The sequence below is a fragment of the Perissodus microlepis genome, chromosome 15 (assembly GCF_051167445.1).
Source record: "Perissodus microlepis isolate ML-2025 ecotype Zambia chromosome 15, ASM5116744v1, whole genome shotgun sequence".
In the NCBI taxonomy this organism is placed as follows: Eukaryota; Metazoa; Chordata; class Actinopteri; order Cichliformes; family Cichlidae; genus Perissodus; species Perissodus microlepis.
The window spans coordinates 19,477,477-19,499,674 of NC_140475.1; the positions used below are offsets into that span (position 1 = coordinate 19,477,477).

The following is a 22,198-nucleotide window of genomic DNA, read 5'->3' on the forward strand; positions in this document are numbered from 1 at the left end:
TCGACCCTTGAACTTGTCGTTATCTTGCTAGTTTATGCCTTTGCTTTGGACGATAATTTTTAAGCGTAATACTAAAGTACGTTAATCAAGCGTTCCTGTTGTGTTTGCACCTTTTAAGATTTATCTCGGGCACAAATGCAAGACTGAGTCATAACTTCCTCCACAGAATAAAGGTGAAATGGATCAGTGTGTAATTAAAATGAAAATCGCGGGTTGAAATCTTTGGGTTAATAATTAGCGAGACTTTGAGTCTGGTATCAGAAATATTAATAAAATTTGCATTTATCACTTGAAGAATGTCAGCAAGGTTAGATCGTTTTTATCCACGATGACAATGACACACTAATGCATGCAAATTACAGCTCGTCTAGATTACTGCAATGTACTTTGTGTCGATCTTTTAAAGAAAAGAGACCTACACCTGCAATTTGGACTGACTAAAACCAAGAGATACCATCGTTTTGTAGTCATTTCTCTGTCTTCATCTCAGATTGACACTTTGAAAGGGTGGCAATTTGCTGTTTAATTGAGGCTCTTTTTGACAGAACTGACAAACTTTCCTCTTAAACGTTGGCTTATAGATTTGCTTATTAGGGCCCGAGCACCGAGAGTGCGAAGGCCCTATTGTATCTGCTCCGTTTCTTCTTCTTCTTATTATTATTATTCAGGCAAAACAAGGGCCTTTTTGAGGGCCTAAACATGCTCAAAAACTCATGAAATTTTGCACACATGCCAGGTCTGGTGAAAAATTTTGTATTTTAATGGTTTTACATATGAGCACTGGGAAATGGCTCTAGAGCGCCACCTATGCCTTGTTAAATGCAGCCCTACGACCACATCGTTTGAGCTACATGTATGAAATCTGGCACACATGTGTATCATGCCGAGTCGAACAAAAAAGTCAGTGGGCCCATTGACGCAAACCCAACAGGAAGTCCGCAATTTAGAAGTGAAGGTGACATTTTGGCTCTAATTTTGCCATTTCCATGCCTCGAACTTTTTCGAACTCCTCCTTGGGATTTGGTCGTATAAGCTTCATCTTTGGTCAGTGTCAACTACACACCTGGGCCATGTTAAATTGCGGAGCTTTTGAGTTTTCGTGAGGCGGTGGCGCCACGGCGAATTTCGATGACTCGCCATGAAAATCTTATTGCCTCTCATTCTGTCATACATTGTCCGATCTGGACCAAAGAGCACACATATGATAAGGCTCCACCCCTGAACATATTTCAACTACCATATTTGACATCAGGGACAGCGCCACCTAGTGGGAACAGGAAATGTCATGTTTTACACTTTGGGGTACAGTATAGTGATGGGTGACATCTGCAGCCTCAAATTTCTCCAGGAAAGCCTTAAGGAGTTGGTCTTAGGTTACAGTGAAAACTGTGACTTTTCGCGAAAGGGTGTGACCCCAGCAGCATGGCGAACTTTGATGTCACGCCATGAAGAAACAAATTAGTATAACTCAATGAAATCCAGTCTGATCAGTACCAGACTTTACAGGCATGATGTCAGACCCGCCCTGAACAGATTGATGTGCCCATTGTCAGGAATACACAGAGCGCCACCTAGTGACAACAGGAAATGTCATGTCTTTCATTTTGTTGTACTGATTTTCACAGGTTCATCGTGGCCACCTCAAAAGCGGTGAATATCACCATCAGTCCTTCATGATGCTTTAGTGCGAAAATTGTGACTTTAAACTGAATGGCGCACCCTGATGGCAACGCGGTTCACCATGAACAATGAAGTTGCTTTTCAGGGGCTTGGAAAGTTTAAAAAGTCTTGAAATTTGGCCCACAGCTTCAAAGTGATGAAGGTTTTGGTGTTATGTGATCATTTTGCTTGAATAGCCCAAATTGGCTCAACAGCGCCCCCTACAAAATTTCAAATCATCAGCCCCTGCTCTGTGTTTTATGTATGAGTCTGAAACCTGGTAAGCTTATACCAACTGCTCCCAACTGGAGCAGTTGGTCGTCCAGGTGAGATCCTCGGAGATGTGGACTCCCAGGAACTTGAAGCTGCTCACACGCTCCACAGCCGTCCCCTTAATGTGGATGGGTGGATGTGGGTCAGCATTCCTCCTGTAGTCCACGATGAGCTCCTTGGTCTTCTCGGTGTTAAGCAGCAGGTTGTTTCTGTCGCACCACTCAGCCAGACGATCCACCTCCTCCCTGTAGGCGGCCTCATCGTTGTCGTTGATGAGGCCAATCACCGTGGTGTCATCTGCAAACTTAATGATGGTGTTGGAACCATCAGCAGGTCTGCAGTCGTGGGTGAAGAGGGAGTAGAGGAAAGGGCTCATCACACAGCCTTGTGGTACATCGGTGTTCATCGTGATTGTAGATGAGCAGCGGTTATCCAGCCGGACATGTTGGGGGCGGTTGGTCAGGAAGTCCAGTAACCATTTGCACATGAGGGAACTGATGCCCAGGTCTGTCAGTTTCCTGATGAGTTGTGAGGGGAGGGTTGTATTGAATGCTGAACTGAAGTCTATAAACAGCATTCTGGCGTAGGTGGTGTTGTTGTCCAGGTGTGAGAGGACAGAGTGCAGTGCGATGGAGACTGCATCCTCTGTGCTCCTGCGAATTGGTGGGGGTCCAGGGTGGGGGGGAGACAGGATTTGAAGTGTGCTAGGATCAGCTGCTCTAAACACTTAGTGATGATGGGGGTGAGTGCTACTGGGCGGTAGTCATTCAGGCTAGATGGGTTGGAGTTTTTGGGTATCGGGACGATGGAGGTGGATTTGAAGCAGGCCGGTACCACAGCGTGGGCCAAGGACAGATTGAATATGTCTGTGAGCACTCCTGCAAGCTCCCCAGGACACGCTCTGAGAACACGCCCGGGGATGCCATCGGGACCTGCAGCCTTGTGGACATTGATCCTGCTCAGCACCGCTCCTACATCGGTGGGGGAGAGAGTCAGAGGTTGGTGGTCTGGCGTCACGTCTGCTTTGGTTACTGATGTTGAACTTTATTTTGTTCATAAGGTTAATTATTAGAGTTGCCAACCATCCCGTAAAAAACGGAATCGTCTCGTATTCAGAAAAATTATTACGCGTTTCGTATTGAGGTGAAAAGGAACAGTTTGTCCCGGACTTCAGCTACAATGAAAAAGACACAAAGCTGGAGTTATTCTGTGTCTTTGCTGCACAGCTGCCTCTTCTTCTCTCATTCTCTCCCCCTCCCTCTCCTGTTTCTACTTCAGTCATGAAACTGATCAATGATCAGCTGATCGGCTTTTCTCTCTTGTTTATTTATCGCCCACTTTGCGCCAGAAAGAGGAAACCAGCGGATGTCGCGCTAAAAAACAGCAGCACTTTTAAGCTTGATCAGCTGTTGTTAGAATTTATTTAATATTAATTTCTAGTATCAGCTGATGTTTGCTGGAGCCACAGCTGTAAACCTGCTGGTCATGATATCGGTTTGGTTATGTGATGAGAGGGAAACATGAAGATGAAACCAGGAGATGTCCTTACTGAATCATCAGAGCTGTGATGGAGAAACAGGTTTACCTTTTAGTTAACATGAATGAGTTGAAGGGAAGTGATGAACTGTTTCTGAGAGACAAATAACACCAGGATCCTTTTCTAAGTAGCTGACAGCTGGTAACTGTGCAGGGGCGGGTCTAGCAAAGTGTTGCCAGGGGGGCAGGTAGGGCATTAACAGGGAGAGGGGGGCACAAGGAAATACTTTCTTATTCTCATTTAAAATGTCTCACTTTTAAAAAAATAATTATCTGAGTCTTGCAACAAACGATTGATAGATTAATGCATATATACCATCAGAACAGTGTACATCACTGTCACAACAGTGTTTATTTTCATTCAAAGGCTTTATGATTTTTCCTATAATGGTGGGCCGGTCTCTAGTTAAAATGCCCGGGACGATTTTTTTGTCCCAGTCCAGCTCTGTATGCAGCTCATCTGCAGTCTGGTGTTACCTACATCTTCCTATTCAGAAGGCAGAATTTCCGAGTTCTGAGTACAATCAAAGGACCACGACTGCAGTTTTTGTGTTGGATGTAAAAAGCAGGCTAGGATGGAATCAGGTGTGGGGTTTCTCTCGTGGAAATGTGCACATTATTTTTTCCTTTCTATTGGTAGGTGGCACAGTGCACTTGTGGCAAGTAAGCAAGCTAGAAGACTGGCAATCTTGCTGGGTATCCAGTTACGGAAGCAACACATTAACAAGAGAATTCTGAGTAAAACCAAAGTTACTTTCCCTAGTAACTAGTTACTCTGAAAGTAACGAGTAACTTGAAGTAACTGAGTTACTTTTGATAGAAGTAACTAGTAATGTAACTAAATTACTAATTTAAAGTAACTTACCCAACACTGGACACTACTCATGTCAGCACTTATATTTCTGACCTCGTGTTATAATCGATTAAACGTGATCTCCTCCCTTTTGCCCCCATTTTTGATGTTGTGGGTACAAATGATCAGGCATGACATTCTCATAATAAATCAGATAAAATACTGCAAATAATTAATCCTGCATTTGTGTGATTGAAATGTGTGTGCAATGACACCGTTTTAAAGATTTGGCCTAAATGATTCTGGAGTGAATGAGCCTGAACATGATGATCGGACTAGTGACACCGTGTCACCTGTGACACTCACACACGCACGTATGACTTTGCCAGTTTCAGCTGAAACAATTTCAGTGTTTCAAACCATGTTCCAGAGTTTTTAGTTCACCGTTCATGAGGTTTCAAGAAGAAAATGAAAGACAGATCTGAATGTTTGAAAGTGTTTTGGAAAAACTCTGTAAAGATTAGATGAACAATACTCAAAGGATAAATTCAACTGTTTTATTTTGTTAGATAAGTTGAAAAAAAAGTTAAACAAGCAAGTAAATAATAAAACAAGGTTAAATGAGTTAAGAACAAAAAGTTAACAAGTAAATAACAAAACAAGGTTAAATAAGTTAAGAACAAAAAGTTAACAAGTAAATAACGAAACAAGGTTAAATGAGTTAAGAACAAAAAGTTAACAAGTAAATAACGAAACAAGGTTAAATGAGTTAAGAACAAAAAGTTAACAAGTAAATAACAAAACAAGGTTAAATAAGTTAAGAACAAAAAGTTAACAAGTAAATAACGAAACAAGGTTAAATAAGTTAAGAACAAAAAGTTAACAAGTAAATAACGAAACAAGGTTAAATAAGTTAAGAACAAAAAGTTAACAAGTAAATAAAGAAACAAGGTAGAGGAGCGAAAACCCCAACAATCCCCTCTGAGCAAGCACTAGGCGACAGTGGGGAGGAAAAACTGCCTTTAAACGGGCAGAAACCTCCGGCAGAACCAGGCTCAGGAGGGGGCAGTCAACTGCCGGGACTGGTTGGGGGGGTGAACAGAGGTGGAGCAAGACGAGGCTACATCAGTTGAAGAAGCAGTATTGTCCCTCTTCCGGAAAAAGCTGAAGAATCTTTTCTTCTTTTTCATGGACTTTTCCACGAGCGCCTTTTTGTCCAGGATGAGGGTTCTCAACTCATCGATGGTTTCGGTGTTTTGCCTCTCAAGTTTCTTGCATGTTTGTTCCACCTGTTCTAATGTTGCTTGTGTTTCTTCAAGCTTTTCTTTGAGGTCTTTGGATGTTGCCTCCTGTGTCAGCTTTGCCTCCTGCAGGTCTGCATTTCTCACTTGATCTTCTTTGTGCATGGCTTCTAGCTGCTCATTTCTTTTCTGGATATCGCGGAGCGTACACTGCAGGTCTTCATGTGTTTTATCTTGCTTTTGCTTTTGGGCCTGCATTTCTTTGTTTTCCCGCTTCAAGTTGTTGAATTCCAACAATATCCCCTTAATGAGCTCTGAGTTGTTTTTCGCCATTTGATCGATCCTTTTCTGCATGTGTGAGCATCGCTGTTCCAGTGTTTCCTTTTCTCCCTCCAGCTCACTTGTTTTGACCTTCAGTTCATTACAGAATTCTTGCAACTTTTGATTTTTACTCTCAAAGTCCTTGATGATGCACTTTTCTTCTGCCAGCCTTTCTTGCTTTTGCTCTTTCTCTTGAAGGAGGTCTTCATTTTGGCGCAGTGTTTGATCCAACCTTACCTTCACCATTCTGTACTTTTCCTGCATGCCTTGGAGTTCGCGCTGCAGGTCTTTTTGCTTTGTGTCCTGTTCTTCCTTCTGTTGGAGGACTTCTTTATTTTTTTCTTCAGCTTCATCAAGCTTTCTTTGGAGCAGGCGATTGTTTTGGTCCATGTATTGCAGATCCCACTCTATCTTATCAATCGTCGCTTTCCTGCCTTGAAGCTGCTCGGACATTTCTTTAACTTCAGCGCTCTTTTGCTTATTTTCTTTGATGAGGAATACAATCTGCTCTCTGGCTTGAGCAAACTTGATCCCCCAGCCCTCATTAATAATGTTGATGTCGGGCTGGCGCTGTAGTGTTTCTTCCAGGTGTTTGTTTTGTGCTTCCATTTGTAAGCACTTCTTCTCCAGGTGAAGTTTTTCTTCTTCAATTTGTCGAATTTTGTTCTGGAGATGGTTGTTTTCATTTCTACTCTCCTGTAATGCCTTTTGGATGGAGAAGAGGCCATTTGGAGAAATTGGCCGGCCACGCGTGGAAGGAGAGGCGGCGAAATCTTTTTGTCTCGGTTGCCGTAATCTTGGATACATGTTGGCGTTTGTATCCGATGACTCTGAGAGGTTTCCAAATTTTTCTGTAGTGAACGTTTGAAAGCTGCTAACACAAAGGCTGCGAAGAAACGAACTAAAAATTTCTGTTTCTCACCCCTACTTAAGGAAAAACTTCAAAGGATCAAAGATCCTTGTGACATCATCACTCCTAAGCCAATCAGATTGTCACATGACATTTTGGAATGTGGAATGGGGAGATATTTTTTTTTAAACAGTTTTCAAATTTAAACAGTTTTCAAATTTAACTTAATGTTTAAGTGTTTCTTACTTGACCCGCTTAGTCGATTAAAAAGTTAATTGCCACGAACACCCCTAATGTTATATAACAGACCACAGAAAAAAGACAGTTTTTTTCTACGTGACAGAGCTATAATAAATGTTTTGTTTTTTTTAATTATCCTACTTTTTATAAAAGGGAACATTATTTAAAGAATATGTATTTAATTAAAAACTCTGTATTCATCTAAAGGGTATAACAAGAAGGGTGACCTTCCTGCTCGAAAAGGAAATGACCAAAATAAATGTATTTATCTGCAATTACAAACTCTGTGTAAACAGTCTTGGTGTCAAAATGAAGCTAACACTGGTGAGCAATGTTCCCTCTAAGCTGCGCGCGTGCGCAATTGCGCACTGCTGGCACGATCTCTGCGCACAAAAAATCTGTGTTGCGCACAAAAAAAATCTAACCTGAATTGAAATTAAAGTAAATACATTAACAATTCTGTTTTGCAGTGTTAGTCAGTAAGTGACTGGCTGCTCCTGTATGGGATCAGAACGATGTCACCTTATCCCATAGTCCAGCCAAGAATGCGATTCACATTCGTATATACGCAGCTAATCAACGTTGCTGACAGGCTATGACAGCGTCCTTATGTGCCGACAACGGTGTTTTAGCGAGCAAAGCGGCTGATGTGGAGTGAAGCCACGTTAATGACAACGTGTACAACCATTGGAGATGTGAGCAGGACAGACGGAAGAATTAACGGGAAAAGTGTGGACTTTATACCAGTTTTTAAATTGTGTTGATAGGCCACGTAAAACCAGAGTTATGATAAAAAGAATATATGCAATGTTTGGTTTTTATATTTATTGCGGGAAGAAACTGTAAAAATGTCGTTTTATAAGGAAAACGCTGGAAAGCTCTCTCCGCCTGTGAGCAAAAAGAAAACCAAAAACCCCAGCCTTTCCTATTGGTCGAAAAATGTACCATGTCGACCAATCAAAAAATGATATGGCAACATGGCATTTAATGGTTTAGGGAGGGGGAAGTTTTAGGAGTGACGGCGGTGTTTTGAGATGTGAGAGATTTGCGACGTTTAGTACAAATCTTGTGTAGTTAGTGTGTAGTGTAGTCAGTAGTTTTGTCGTGTGTGTCAGAACAATGAGGCGACTGCTGAATGTTACAGGTGTTACAGCAGTGATACATCTCCTGTTGTCAGGCAGGGATCAGGCTGTTGTTCTTCTTTATCTCATAGTGGACAGAAATTATTTTTTGGAGTGGCACAAATAATTTGTGTGGCATCAGATTTGATGCAGAACAGCTGATTGTTCTGTAAATAGTTTGAAATGTTTATTAGGGCCCGAGCACTGAGAGTGCGAAGGCCCTATTGTATCTGCTCTGTTTATTATTATTATTATTATTATTGTTATTATTTGGGCCCGAGCACCGAGAGTGCGAAGGCCCTATTGTATCTGCTCCGTTTCTTATTATTATTATTCAGGCAAAACAAGGGCCTTTTTGAGGGCCTAAACATAGTCAAAAACTCATGAAATTTTGCACACATGCCAGGTCTGGTGAAAAATTTTGTATTTTAATGGTTTTACATATGAGCACTGGGAAATGGCTCTAGAGCGCCACCTATGCCTTGTTAAATGCAGCCCTACGACCACATCGTTTGAGCTACAATTATGAAATTTGGCACACATCTGTACCATGCCAAGACGAACAAAAAAGTCTGTGGGCCCATTGACGCAAACCCAACAGGAAGTCCGCCATTTGGACGTGAAAGTGACATTTTGGCTCTAATTTTGCCATTTCCATGCCTCGAACTTTTTCGAACTCCTCCTTGGGATTTGGTCGTATAAGCTTCATCTTTGGTCAGTGTCAACTACACACCTGGGCCATGTTAAATTGCGGAGCTTTTGAGTTTTCGTGATACGGTGAGGCGGTGACGCCACGGCGAATTTCGATTACTTGCCATGAAAATCTTATTGCCTCTCATTCTGTCATACATTGTCCGATCTGGACCAAAGAGCACACATATGATAAGGCTCCACCCCTGAACATATTTCAACTGCCATATTTGACATAAGGGCCAGCGCCACCTAGTGGGAACAGGAAATGTCATGTTTTACACTTTGGGGTACAGTATTGTGATGGGTGACATCTGCAGCCTCAAATTTCTCCAGGAAAGCCTTAAGGAGTTGGTCTTGGGTTACAGTGAAAACTGTGACTTTTCGCGAAAGGGTGTGACCCCAGCAGCATGGCGAACTTTGATGTCTCGCCATGAAGAAACAAATTAGTATAACTCAATGAAATCCAGTCTGATCAGTACCAGACTTTACAGGCATGATGTCAGACCCGCCCTGAACAGATTGATGTGCCCATTGTCAGGAATACGCAGAGCGCCACCTAGTGGGAACAGGAAATGTCATGTCTTACACTTTGTTGTACTGATTTTCACAGGTTCGTCGTGGACACCTCAAAAGTGCTCAATATAACCATCAGTCCTTCATGATGCTTCAGTGCAAAAATTGTGACTTTAAACTGAACGGCGCACCCTGGTGGCAATGCAGTTCACCATGAAAGATGAAGTGGGTTTTGAGGGGCTTGGAAAGTTTAAAAAGTCTTGAAATTTGGCCCTCACCTCCAATCTGTTCAGGGCTTTCTTGTTATGTGATCATTTTCATTGAATAGCGCAAAATGGCTCCACAGCGCCCCCTACAAAATTTCAAATCATCAGCCCCTGCTCTGTGTTTTATGTATGAGTCTGAAACCTGGTAAGCTTATGGAAGATATCGAGATGTACAAAAAAGTCTCTTGGAGCAATATCCCAAATCCAACAGGAAGTCAGCCATTTTAAAATGAATGTGTAATTTTGGCGACATTTTCCCCTCTTTTCAGGCACCGTACTTTGACGAACTCCTCCAAGGGATTTCATCAGATTGACGCGATTTCCTGTGTGTGGAATCTAAAGACCTTTGTGATGTTAAATTGCGAAGCTTTTTACGTTCAGGGAAACGGGATGGTCATGGCGCCACGTGGAGTTTCAACCACTCGCCAAAAAGCAGTAATCTGCTCTCACTCAAAAACACAATGTCCAGTCTCTCCCAAAGGTCATAGGCGTCATGAGACTCAAGCTCGGAAATGTTTGTTATGCCATTTGTCATTAATGGTTAGAGCGCCACCTAGTGGGAGGACTATAATCATGATTGAATGAGATGAAAGGTTAGCTGTTGGTTAAATGCATGAATTCCATCAATGTGACATCAGGTCAGACGTGCTGGTTTTAGGTGTTGGGCGTGGCTCGACGTGCGGGGGGTGCGAGGGCCCTCATAACGCTGCTTGCAGCTTTAATTATTATTATTATTATTATTATTATTATTATTATTATTGTTATTTCGGCAAATGAATCGGCCTTTTGAGGGCCTAAACATGCTCATGAAATTTTGCACACGCGTCAGGTCTGGTGAAAATTTACGTATTTTAATGTTCTCAGACATGGCCAGGGAAAATTAGCTCAGTAGCGCCACCTAGAAAAATGAAAAACGCAGGCCCCCGGTATGGGTATGACCTACATGTTTGAAAGTCGGTACACATATATAACGTTCAGAGTCGAACAAAAAAAGTCTACTATGGCAATGTCCTAAACTCAACAGGAAGTCCGCCATTTTGGATTGAAGGTGACATTTTGGCTCTGATTTTACCGTTTCCATGCCTTGTACTTTAACGAACTCCTCCTTGGGATTTGGTCGTATAAGCTTCATCTTTGGACAGTGCCAACTACACACCTGGGCCATGTTAAATTGCAGAGCTTTTGAGTTTTCGTGATATGGTGAGGCCGTGGCCCCACGGCGAATTTTGATGACTCGCCATGAAAATCTTATTGCCTCTCATTCTGTCATACATTGTCCAATCTGGACCAAAGAGCACACATATGAAAAGGCTTCACGCCTGAACATATTTCACCTGCCATATTTGACATCAAGGACAGCGCCACCTAGTGGGAACAGGAAATGTCATGTTTTACACTTTGGGGTACAGTATTGTGATGGGTGACATCTGCAGCCTCAAATTTCTCCAGGAAAGCCTTAAGGAGTTGGTGTTGGGTTACAGTGAAAACTGACTTTTCGCGAAAGGGTGTGACCCCAGCAGCATGGCGAACTTTGATGTCACGCCACGAAGAAACAAATTAGTATAACTCAATGAAATCCAGTCTGATCAGTACCAGACTTTACAGGCATGATGTCAGACCCGCCCTGAACAGATTGATGTGCCCATTGTCAGGAATACACAGAGCGCCACCTAGCGGGAACAGGAAATGTCATGTCTTTCATTTTGTTGTACTGATTTTCACAGGTTCATCGTGGCCACCTTAAAAGCGGTGAAATTCACCATCAGTCCTTCATGATGCTTCAGTGCGAAAATTGTGACTTTAAACTGAACGGCGCACCCTGGTGGCAACGCAGTTCACCATGAAAGATGAAGTGGCTTTTGAGGGGCTTGGAAAGTTTAAAAAGTCTTGAGAATTGGCCCACAGCTTCAAAGTGATGAGGGCTTTCTTGTTATGTGATCACTTTCCTTGAATAGCGCAAATTGGCTCAACAGCGCCCCCTACAAAATTTCAAATCATCAGCCCCTGCTCTGTGTTTTATTTATCAGTCTGAAACCTGGTAAGCTTATAGGAGATATTAAGATGTACAAAAAAGTCTCTTGGAGCAATATCCCAAATCCAACAGGAAGTCAGCCATTTTAAAATTAATGTGTACTTTTGGCGACATTTTCCCCTCTTTTCAGGCACCGTATTTTGACGAACTCCTCCAAGGGATTTCATCAGATTGGACCGATCTCCAGTGCGTGGAATCTAAAGACCTTTGTGATGTTAAATTGCGAAGCTTTTTACGTTCAGGGAAACGGGGTGGTCATGGCGGCACTTAGAGTTTGAATGGCTCGCCAAAAAGCAGTAATCTGCTGTCACTCAAAAACACAATGTTCAATCTCTCCCAAACGTCGCAGGTGTGATGAGACTCGAGCTCGGAAATGTTTGTTATGCCATTTGTCAGTAATGGTTAGAGCGCCACCTAGTGGGACGACTATAATCATGATTGAATGAGATGAAATGTTAGCTGGAGGTTAAATGCATGAATTCCATCAATGTGACATCAGATCGGACGTGCTGGTTTTAGGTGTTGGGCGTGGCTCGACGTGATGGGGTGCGAGGGCCCTCATAACGCTGCTTGCAGCTTTAATTACATACTGCATTCATTAGTGTTTTGTGCTTAGGTTGGGTATACAGAAGACTATTAATATGACTCTTAACCTGAAGGATGCTCTGCTTTATTGTCATTTTTGGTTCCAATGGGCACCATAATTTACTAAATGGACATGGTGTTGGTTTCAGTGAGGCTTGAAACTCACAATTGAAACCTTGAGTTCATCAGCAACGTGGATTTTACGGTGCGTTGACGCCAGAGTCACGAACACGAAGGTTTGGCTCGAATTACTCACATGAAAGCAACGAAAGCAAACCCTGAGAAAAGAAGCATCACAATAAACAGTGAAAATAACTGCTGCTGGTAGCGCTTTTACTTTGTAACCATTTTAAACTTTGGAGTATTGAGAAACTTGGGCTTTATGTTAGCTTAAGGATCTGCACTTACGCCGTAACGATTGTACTTTCATAACTTTCATTCAGATTATTTCACTTTCTTTGTTTTTTGTTTTATCTGTCTACTTATGTCTTACCCAGTTGTGTTTATCTTAAATGATCCCTATGCAAATGAGATTTAATTAAAGTTTACCGAATGAAAGTTCTGTATAAATATTATGGAGCTCTGTTAACAGTGACTGAAGATAAAGAGTGCTAATATTTGTCCGTTAAACAAAGTTGATATATGCTGTTTCAGTAGTTAAACAGGCTGACAGAATGATCCAATATTAGTTTAAATTAGCTTAATAAAAATGTGTTAAGTTGTACTGCTTGTAGCTGTTGTGGAGCTTTTGTTAGGCCAGGGACACTCAGGAAGCTGGAATGAGTCATGCAGAATTACCTATGCAGTAATCTTGATATAGAGGATTAATACATGTTGACGCATTGTCCCCCAGTCCCGAAGTTTGTTCCAGAGCGGGGTATCTTTAAACTAATTTGCCACGCCTCTCCCTTAGTCTATTAGATAACCCTGACACCACTCTGTGACACATTTTCCTAAGTCCAGATAGGAAAGATGTCAGTTGGGGCTCAGATTAAGAGACTAATCTCCAAGGCCTTTGAATGACTTGGACACTTCTAAGGTCATGCCGAAATGGAGAGGCCCACTCTAAAGAGAAAATCCTTTACACTGGCAGCAGAGGAAGTGTTTCTGCAGATGGGCCTAAAGTGGAATATCCTCTTCCTGTTCTCTTTCTTTCTCCTCACTGTGTCATCACACTTTCCATTTGAACCTTGACTTTCTTTAAATTATTGAAACCCACTATTTACCCGTGTCACTGTCAGGTATTTTCATACTCACTCCAAGCCACGTCTTTAACATCTCCGGTGCTGCACAGGTCCGCACACTCGTGCTTCTGACAAGGCGCAGGTAACAGGGTGTAATTTTAAAGCCATTATCGGACTCGTCACACCGTGCGACTGAACAGGTAATGATAATAATGATAGAGACGTGGAGCTGGAGGAAGAGGAAATAATGGAAGTCTTGATCACAAAGAGAGAGGAGAAAGGACAAGAACATAAAGAAAGGTGTATAATGTGGAGGTGATGTAACTTATAGTTTGGGAGAGGAACCCAGCACTAAAAGCCTCTCCTTTCTAACAGCACTTGTCATACGTTGGAGGAAACTGCCAGCTGGGTACATATAATTAAAGTGACACTGACAAGCGGAAAGAGTGGGCCTGCATATCAAAATCAGTTTTTCAGCCTGTTCTTAAAGCTGGTTTAAGTGGGGTTGACCACTAGAGAGCAGAAACCAGTGGCTTAATAAATTTATTATAGCGATTTAAATTAGAAGGTGGATGCCAGGTTCTTGAAGCTACAGAGACAGACACATGTCCAAACAACATTTAGTCACCTTATTACAAAAATGCCCTCATGGAGGGCAAACAGGAGTTACAAGGGGAGATTGTTATTCTCCCAGATTCATATCTTCTCACTTGCTCTCTGTTAAATCCTGAATTTGTTAAGTCCTCACATGTATCAGCGTGAATCATCAGGTCCCATCATGCCTTAAAGACCTCATAGCATCATGTTATCCCAGCAGAGGACTTTGCTGTCAAGCTACAGGCTGACTTGTTCCTAGAGTTTCTAAAAGTAGAATGGGAGCCTTCAGCTTTCAGGCAACCAGCTCCTTCTTTAGTTTCTGGAGACATTCCTTCTGGTTTTATAAGATTAGGCTTAAAACTTTGCTTGTTTTTATAAAGTTTGTAGTTAGGGCTGGGTTAGGTAAGCCTGAACAATCCTTTAGTTATGGTGCTAGAGGCTCAGACTGCTGGGAGGTTCCCATGATGCACTTCAATAACCTCTTTTCACTCCCGATGTGTTTATATGCCACTACTGTATCTCTTTCATACCTTGCAGAGTTTTTTTGGCTTGTTTGTTTGGTTTTTTCAGTTTTAACAGACATCTGCCCCTCTCTGACTCTGGTTCTGCTGGAGGTCTCTTCCTATTGAAATGTCATCTTTTCCAAACGTCACCTTTGTGATCATAGAGGACTGTCTGGCTAATATTGCAGGATCTTAACCTTACAGCATAAAGCATCTTAAGGCAACAGTTGAATTTACTGTACTACCTTCCAGATTATTTTTACCAGGTCTGTTTAGCCAAAAGAAATGCATGGAGTATTGGACTATGTGCAAACACATGCTTCGTCACAGCAGCTCAAGCAGTCAGCAGAGACAGATTAAACCAGTATGAGACTGGAGAAAAGTTTTGATCAGGTGCCCTTTTTTGAGCATTTATCTTAAATATCCATGGCTTCAAACAAATCTAAAAAATTGTCAGGTTACTGCCAAACAGTTTCTCCTGATATGTTGCATATCTAGAAAATTCTTAGTCATCATGCTGCATTTTGACCAAATTTAGTCACAACTGTGGAGCCCCAGGAGTTAAACACAACATCGGGAGCGGCACCAAAATTGCCCCTTAGTCTGCTGCGTTTTCATTTCAGCTGCCTGCCAAGAACTGCAAAGATTAGGCAAATTAGCGTAATAAAGGATTAGAAAGTGACTTTGCTTGAAACATTGTTTTGCATACACAATACAAGAAGGATCATGCGCTTTGTAATTTATTGCAGTTAGACTGTGGAGTGTGAGTTGATAGGTAGCAGACGCACACAGAGGAGGGAAAGACGACTGAAATTACTTTAAAAACTGGCTTTTCTTTTTTCCACTTTTAATTCTTTGTGAGTATTTTACATTTAAAATAAACTATTATTCAATTTTACATTATGATGGTGCCATGTTTGCAACACCTTTCCACATAAAATCTGATACAGGTCTTTTGATTTCCACAGCAAAACAAATTAGAAATCCTTTAATCGACTTTTATTAATGTTTTTTTTTTCCTTTCTTTTTTTCACTGATATGCGTTCAGCCTTTATTAGAGTTCTGTCAGGTATTGTTTTTTGCCACCTTCTATTTTATTAAAGGGGTGTTAGTATCTGTAGTATCCTAAATCTGAATCTGCACCTGTGGTTTACCTGCTTTTATTATGTGATGGGCTGAAAAACCACTGAGAGCACATCCACGATTATAATGGTTGGCATTTAGCTGACACTCTTAACCAGAGCCAGCTACTATGATTTCATCCAAGTATTTTATGCAAATGATGACATACTCATTAGAAACTGGAAGTTCAAACAAAAGAAGGAAAAATCGTCGCTTTTATGCTCGTCTTAGATTTTTTCATCTAGACAGAAATTATGCAACAGTGATGGGGAAGGCATTTGTTGAATAAATTATAACTCAGGGATCTCTGCTGCTTAACGCTGTCTGAAAAAAATATCTCCACACCGCAGCTCTCCAGAAAGGCTCTCTCTTTTACATATTGTGATTTGAAGTGTTTGTATTTTATCCAAACAGCTGTGGCAGTGACTTGTGACGATTAAGTCATAGTTTCCATCCTCTCTCTGTTTATAATATATTAAAAAAATGTTTGCACAAATTTATTCCAATCGCACAGCTGTAATGGCGTTTGGCAGACTGCTGATGGTCTGTTTGAAGCGTGTATCATCTCTCCTGATTGGCTGGTGCTGCTGTTCCTGGTTTTTTGTTATTGAACTTGAGGAAGGCCAGGTACCGTTATCAGCTCAGAAACAAACTGTGTTCAGCTCACTTTAACATTATCACAGCTGACATTTAATCTCTGCACACCACAAACAATCTCAGACTCTGTTAATGATGCATGCATATGGATGAGGCTTTGCTGACCATCAGCAGGACGAATGCAAAAATGCTGCTCGGCTTGCTCAGCTCTGTGAAGGCTCACCAATAAAAAATAGCACGCACACACATTCAGAGTGCTGTTGTTTATCTTGGATCACCGGTATGCCACATACACCGTGTCATGTGAGGATGATCTTTGGATGGCAGTGTGATCTAACCCAGAAGACAGATGGGGAGGCCTGTTTGTTTCTGTGTGTCTAAGTGAGTTTCACTCCTTTCTTTATCTGTGTGTTGCAGATCACGTGTCCGTGGGTGGCCTGGGTGACAGTTTCTATGAGTACCTGCTCAAGGCCTGGGTGATGTCTGACAAGACTGATGAGGAAGGCAAGAAGATGTACTACGATGCCCTGCAGGTACACACACTCACACACACACAATGACACGCTTTTCAAAATGAGCTGAGCCGACTTTGACTGTTTGTGATTGAGGGGAGAAAAAAAAAAGAAATATTCAGAGTTTCAATCACAGACTTCACTGGAACTGCAGCAGGTAGTAAAATGAGCTATCAGTCAAGTGATAGTGGATCTCTTTATAAACAGATATCTGCAGGAACGTTTTATTTTTGCACCAGAAGCGTTCTAGTTTGGCGTTTTTTGTGTATTTGCGATTTAGGTGACCACATCGTAGCAAACCAAACGTGACACGAACTGTGTGTTTGTGTGAGTAACACCACTAATGCTGAGAGGTGATCTTTTTTTTTTAAATACATATATTTGGCACATAAATGACAAATATACAATAGTTTATCCAACTAAATTTCCAAGTCTCCTTACAATCATATTCCTTTTTTTTTTCTATCCAAATAACTGTTAAAAGAGTTACCTGTTAAATCAACTGTGTTTTTGTCTCTTTATTATAATAATAGTAACAAGAGCAAAATAAATATCTGTAACCTCTAAATAAAACCTCTGAGAATTACCTTTCAAAGTTTCGTCCTTGTTGTTCAGTTGTTGCTCTAAAAGTGTCTGTCCTGCTTTGGTAACTTTTGTAAACTCGAGCCAATCAAAATGTGGAACATTGTCTCATTATGTGGTACGAAGGGACGGGGGATGAAAACGAGGTGCAGTCTCACATAAACTGGGACACATCGTCAACCTTCTGTATTTGTAAAGAATGAGCAGCAGATGTAATGGGAAGGTTTGGCCCAGATATCGCTTATTTGTGGGAAAAAATTGCCATTGCGGCCAGAGGCCAAGTCAGCAAACAAGCCTGTGGGTTTCCGGACCGAGTGATTTTGATAATCACTCAATCTTTTTTCAGGCAAAATGTCAAAAATACTGTCCAGGTTCATCCTTTAACTTAGAGGGATTTGCTGCCTTTTTCTGAATATTTGGGGTTTTAACTGCTGATGAAGATATTTGAACATTTTTTTTTACAATTAACTATACAATTGTAAGATTTTGTGTTACAATAGTGCGTGTTCATACAAAAGCTTTGGATAATGAGGTTGGTGTATACAGGTAATGCTGCTCAATACGCTCAGTTACAAACATCTGTTTGTGAGGGCAGCCAATCAGAAGACAGTTGGCTTAAAGGGGGAGGAGCTAAACTGCTTGTTTAAAACATGGAATGAACTGAGGGCCTGCACCAGGGCCCAGTATAAGATAAATAAGGATTATTTTGAATAGTGAATCACGCAAAGCTGCTCTAGTAGTGTCCAAAAGTATAAATAAGTCTGTGTAGTACTAAATAAATTTTAGAAAGTATTAGTCGTGATTCTATTTTCCAGTCTTTATCATGTGTTAGCACTTAGAGAGTAATGGTAAATGGCCTGTATTTGTATAGCGCTTTTACTAGTCCCGCCTAGGGACCCCAAAGCGCTTTACACACCCAGTCATCCACTGGTGGAGGCAAGCTACAGTTGTAGCCACAGCTACCCTGGGGCAGACTGACAGAAGCGAGGCTGCCATATCACGCCATCGGCCCTTCTGGCCAACACCAGTAGGCGGTAGGCGAAGTGTCTTGCCTAAGGACACAACGACCGAGACTGTCCAAGCCGGGGCTCGAACCGGCAACCTTCCGATTACAAGGCAAACTCCCAACTCTTGAGCCACGATCGCCGACAGTATTGTGTATCTGCTTTGTATTTTATTGCTAATATATGGGGAATCCTGAGGTAACCTCTGGAAGGCTGTGAGTGTATTACATATACAGCCAGTGACCTCTAATTTGAGGCTGTTCTTGCTGAACTGACAGCATAAGGGTCTGTTTACAGATGGTGAACTGTGTGGATTTACTCTGGGGTTTTGCATCCTCCGTGCACCCTCTGAGTCATAATAAATGGTTGTTGGGTAATAGCGGAAAACAAGCATGAGGCCATCTTTTGATATTGAAAAGTGGCCTTTTTGTTGTATTTATTTCTGTCTAGCTTTGAAGCTTTGCAAGTGTTGCGTGTTGCCTCTGTAGTTTTATGCTAAAATATGCTATTTCACAGATTTAATTTTAGTCTAAAGTGGAGAGTTTTGTGATTTTTATCTCAAGTAATATAATCTTCAGGAGCTTGATACAGAGTTTGAGCAGATGGAAGGATGACACAGTTGACAGGACTACTGCTGAATAACAAAAGACACATCTACAGTAACAACAGCACTCGTAAACCCAAAGGATAGATGACACACACGTACAGACAGACACACGGAGACAGCTTTTCTCTGTTAGAACAAATTGTCAACTTAAGTTGAGGTGACAAGCGACGATTCTCAGCTGGAGAAAGTTGATTGTCCGTCTTTCTTTCTGTGGCACACTGGGAGCGAATATATTACACAGCGACTAAAATACGGACTTAAACACGCTGGGATAGTTTACCCATAATCCCTCTTGATCTTTGAGGATTATAGGCATTCTTGTTTTATTTGTCAAGGAGAGGCTCGGGAGGAGAGAAGCAGCAGGAGGTCTATCAAAGTCACAACAAAACAGAAAAAGGAATAACTTTTACTTTTTGTACAATTTGTGCTCCTTAAAGGGTCTGTAAATAGAAAAATACAAGGTTTTTCATTTTGGAGCACTACTTATCCATTAGAGATAACAACTGGAACCAACACAAATCAGTAACTCTTAAGATTATTTAGTTGTAGTTTTTCAATCATATCTAGCAATCTAGTCTTTGGTGATGAAGGTAAATCACAGCCACAAGCATTTCTATATTTCCCAATGGGATTGACATGTTTTCTTATCTGCAGATATCTGCTGAGACTGAGTATAAGGAGGAAATTGTTACGACATATTATGACTAGAAAGAAATGTTTGTGCACAGCTTTAAGCATATGTTTTCTCATGTGCTCAGGGGTCATCCCAGATATCTGGCGGTATCAATTGTAGCCTTGTTATAACAGTTTCAGTCTAATACAATTGATTTTCCCAAGGGGCCACATGAGAGACTGGGACTGTTGTTGAGGGCGACACGAATAAGATGAACTCTCTTATGCTCAGTGTGAATTTTATCCCTTTAGAAGCTTATTGGTCTATAGAGATAAATTGGTATAAAGAAATCAGATAGTTATTGGGCATACCTGAAGTTAGCTAATTTATGCGGGCCTCCACAACAGTCCCAGTTTCTCATGTGGCCTCTTGGGAAAATTAATTGCCCACCTCTGATCTAAAAGCTCAAAGTGGATTTTTGTTGCTCAGTGATTCAAATTAAAGCAGGTGAAGCTATGAAGACTCCAATTTGCCACACTGGCATCCACCTGTCAGTCAAATAAGCAAGTAATAATGAATAAATTCAACCCATGATATTATATTACCATGGTCACTTTCTAGAGTCTTAGGTGATCCTGCAGTTTAGGCACATCTGTGTTGACTGTTAATGTTCTCTTCCTCATCTTTAAGGTGTGACAACAGTCACGTATTTTAACTAAAGCTAACACGTTTGTAATCTGCGTTTCTTTCAGGCAATAGAAACCAACCTGATGAGGAAGTCAACCAATGGGCTGACCTACATAGCGGAGTGGAAGGGGGGGCTTCTGGAGCATAAGATGGGCCACCTGACCTGTTTTGCAGGCGGCATGATCGCTCTGGGTGCTGATGGGGCGCCCGGTGACAAGACGGGCCACCAGATGGAGCAAGCAGCAGAGATCGCTCGCACCTGTCACGAGTCTTATGCCAGGACAAGTAAACAGACACTCCACTTCATCTTTTTGCCCCACTTCTGATTTGGTTTGTTAAGCGTAGATGCATTTCATTGTAGAAGTGAATCTGTTGACATAACATGTGCAGATTTCTGAATATGGCTCAATCTAAACGGTTACTACTCTCCAAATTATCTTTCATATCAGGTTTTTGAATGCTGTCCATGCACTGTTCATTTTGTTTAATCAAGACACTCAAATTAGTGCTTACTGAGGGGAAAGTGCTTTTAGACTCATTTAAAATTCTCATTTTTAATCAATGCCATATTTTAAGAGGATGCAGTTTTTTCCCTTTTTCCTCTTAATTCAGATAATTGTATTTATCTCCCTCATTTAAATGCATCCTTAGGTCGTGTTCTGAGTCATCGTGATTTGAATGCAGTTCTGGAGAAACCTCACCGCTAGCAGTTGAATAGCATTATTCTTTTCAGTGACCACTGACCTCTAAGTTAGTGGTGTTGCTCTGCACAGCATCTACATATATTACTTATTTACTTACTTACATATTAGTTTACATTATGTAAATATATGGATAAATAATAAAAACAAAGTGAAAGGGAAGAAAATCAGGCATGTTCACTATTCTGTAAGCCTTACATCATGTGGTTTTCCATACATGTGCAAACATGCAAAATATATAAATATGCTGAAAAACACGGTTCTGTTCTTCATCTCTGAACATTTTCTTGTCTTGTTCTTGTCTTTTGCAGCTTTGAAACTCGGACCAGAGGCATTCCGTTTCGATGGCGGCGTTGAGGCCATCGCCACCCGCCAGAACGAGAAGTATTTCATCCTCCGTCCTGAGGTCATTGAGACCTACATGTACATGTGGAGGTTTACCCATGACCCCAAATACAGAGAGTGGGGCTGGGAGGCTGTACAGGTAAAATATCTATCTATGAAAACGAAGATTGCGTTAATTTGAGAAAAACTGGAGACAAAATTATGAAAGGAAAAGGAAAGTTTTTCTATTAAAAAATCCATAAATTGCCTGTAAAAACAAAAACAAAAAAACTCACACAAGGTCACTCATGATTTAGTAAATAATCCTCCCTAAGGTTCAGTGATTTATGTCGCCAGTCACCGATGGCCTTCTTTGTCTCCCTCTCCCTTCGTGCTGTCCGTCTCCATCACCGTCTCTCATTCAGGCCTTGGAGCAGCACTGTAGAGTCGAAGGAGGCTACAGCGGCGTCAGAGATGTCTACGCTTCATCTCCAAACTACGACGACGTGCAGCAGAGCTTCTACTTGGCCGAGACGCTCAAGTAAGACACAAACTGAACACCCTTCACTTCTGTCCTCTTATGATTGTGCTGTCATTGCATTTTATGGTGCGACTGGGACCCTGCAGCCCCGAACTGACAGAGATGTCAAGCCCCACACAGACACACACAGGTTGTCATTCATTCACACTAAGCTCCAGAGAAGAGTGTCACACACTTGCTGAAATTGAGGGACTTTTGTAGCTGTACAAAATAAGCAAAGTACATTTTAGGCCCAAAGGTACAAGCTACTGCCAGACGGAAAAAATATTAGGTTCACAAATGAGGCAGAAATAGAGGGGAAAGTGTTTAAAGCAGAATCTTTAGGTCTTTTTGCTTTTAGCAGATAGTTTAATGTGGATTTCTTAGAATGTGGGACAGAGGGAAAGAGGGACAACTTGAAGTGTTAAAAAAAAAGTTGGACTCAAACTGTGAACAGTGGGATTACATAGCTGTTGCTGTTATACCTGGACAGCCCAACCAGAGTGTCTACAGGTCCTTAAA

The 22,198-nt window shown here is 41.5% G+C and overlaps 2 protein-coding genes across 2 annotated transcripts in view; one reads left to right on the forward strand and one right to left on the reverse strand.

The window, feature by feature from the left end:
- Positions 1-22,198, forward strand: part of man1a1 (mannosidase, alpha, class 1A, member 1) — a 169,974-nt gene that overhangs the window by 135,259 nt on the left and 12,517 nt on the right. Inside the window, exons 8-11 of the mRNA XM_084952760.1 lie at positions 16,544-16,659; positions 20,197-20,416; positions 21,144-21,316; positions 21,582-21,697. Coding sequence (XP_084808886.1) covers positions 16,544-16,659; positions 20,197-20,416; positions 21,144-21,316; positions 21,582-21,697 — 625 coding nt within the window. The remainder of the gene's footprint in view (positions 1-16,543; positions 16,660-20,196; positions 20,417-21,143; positions 21,317-21,581; positions 21,698-22,198) is intronic.
- Positions 5,170-6,875, reverse strand: LOC146372060 (uncharacterized). The gene has a single exon (XM_084952761.1). It carries the CDS (start codon positions 6,628-6,630, stop codon positions 5,317-5,319), a length of 1,314 nt encoding a protein of 437 aa, XP_084808887.1. The 5' UTR covers positions 6,631-6,875; the 3' UTR covers positions 5,170-5,316.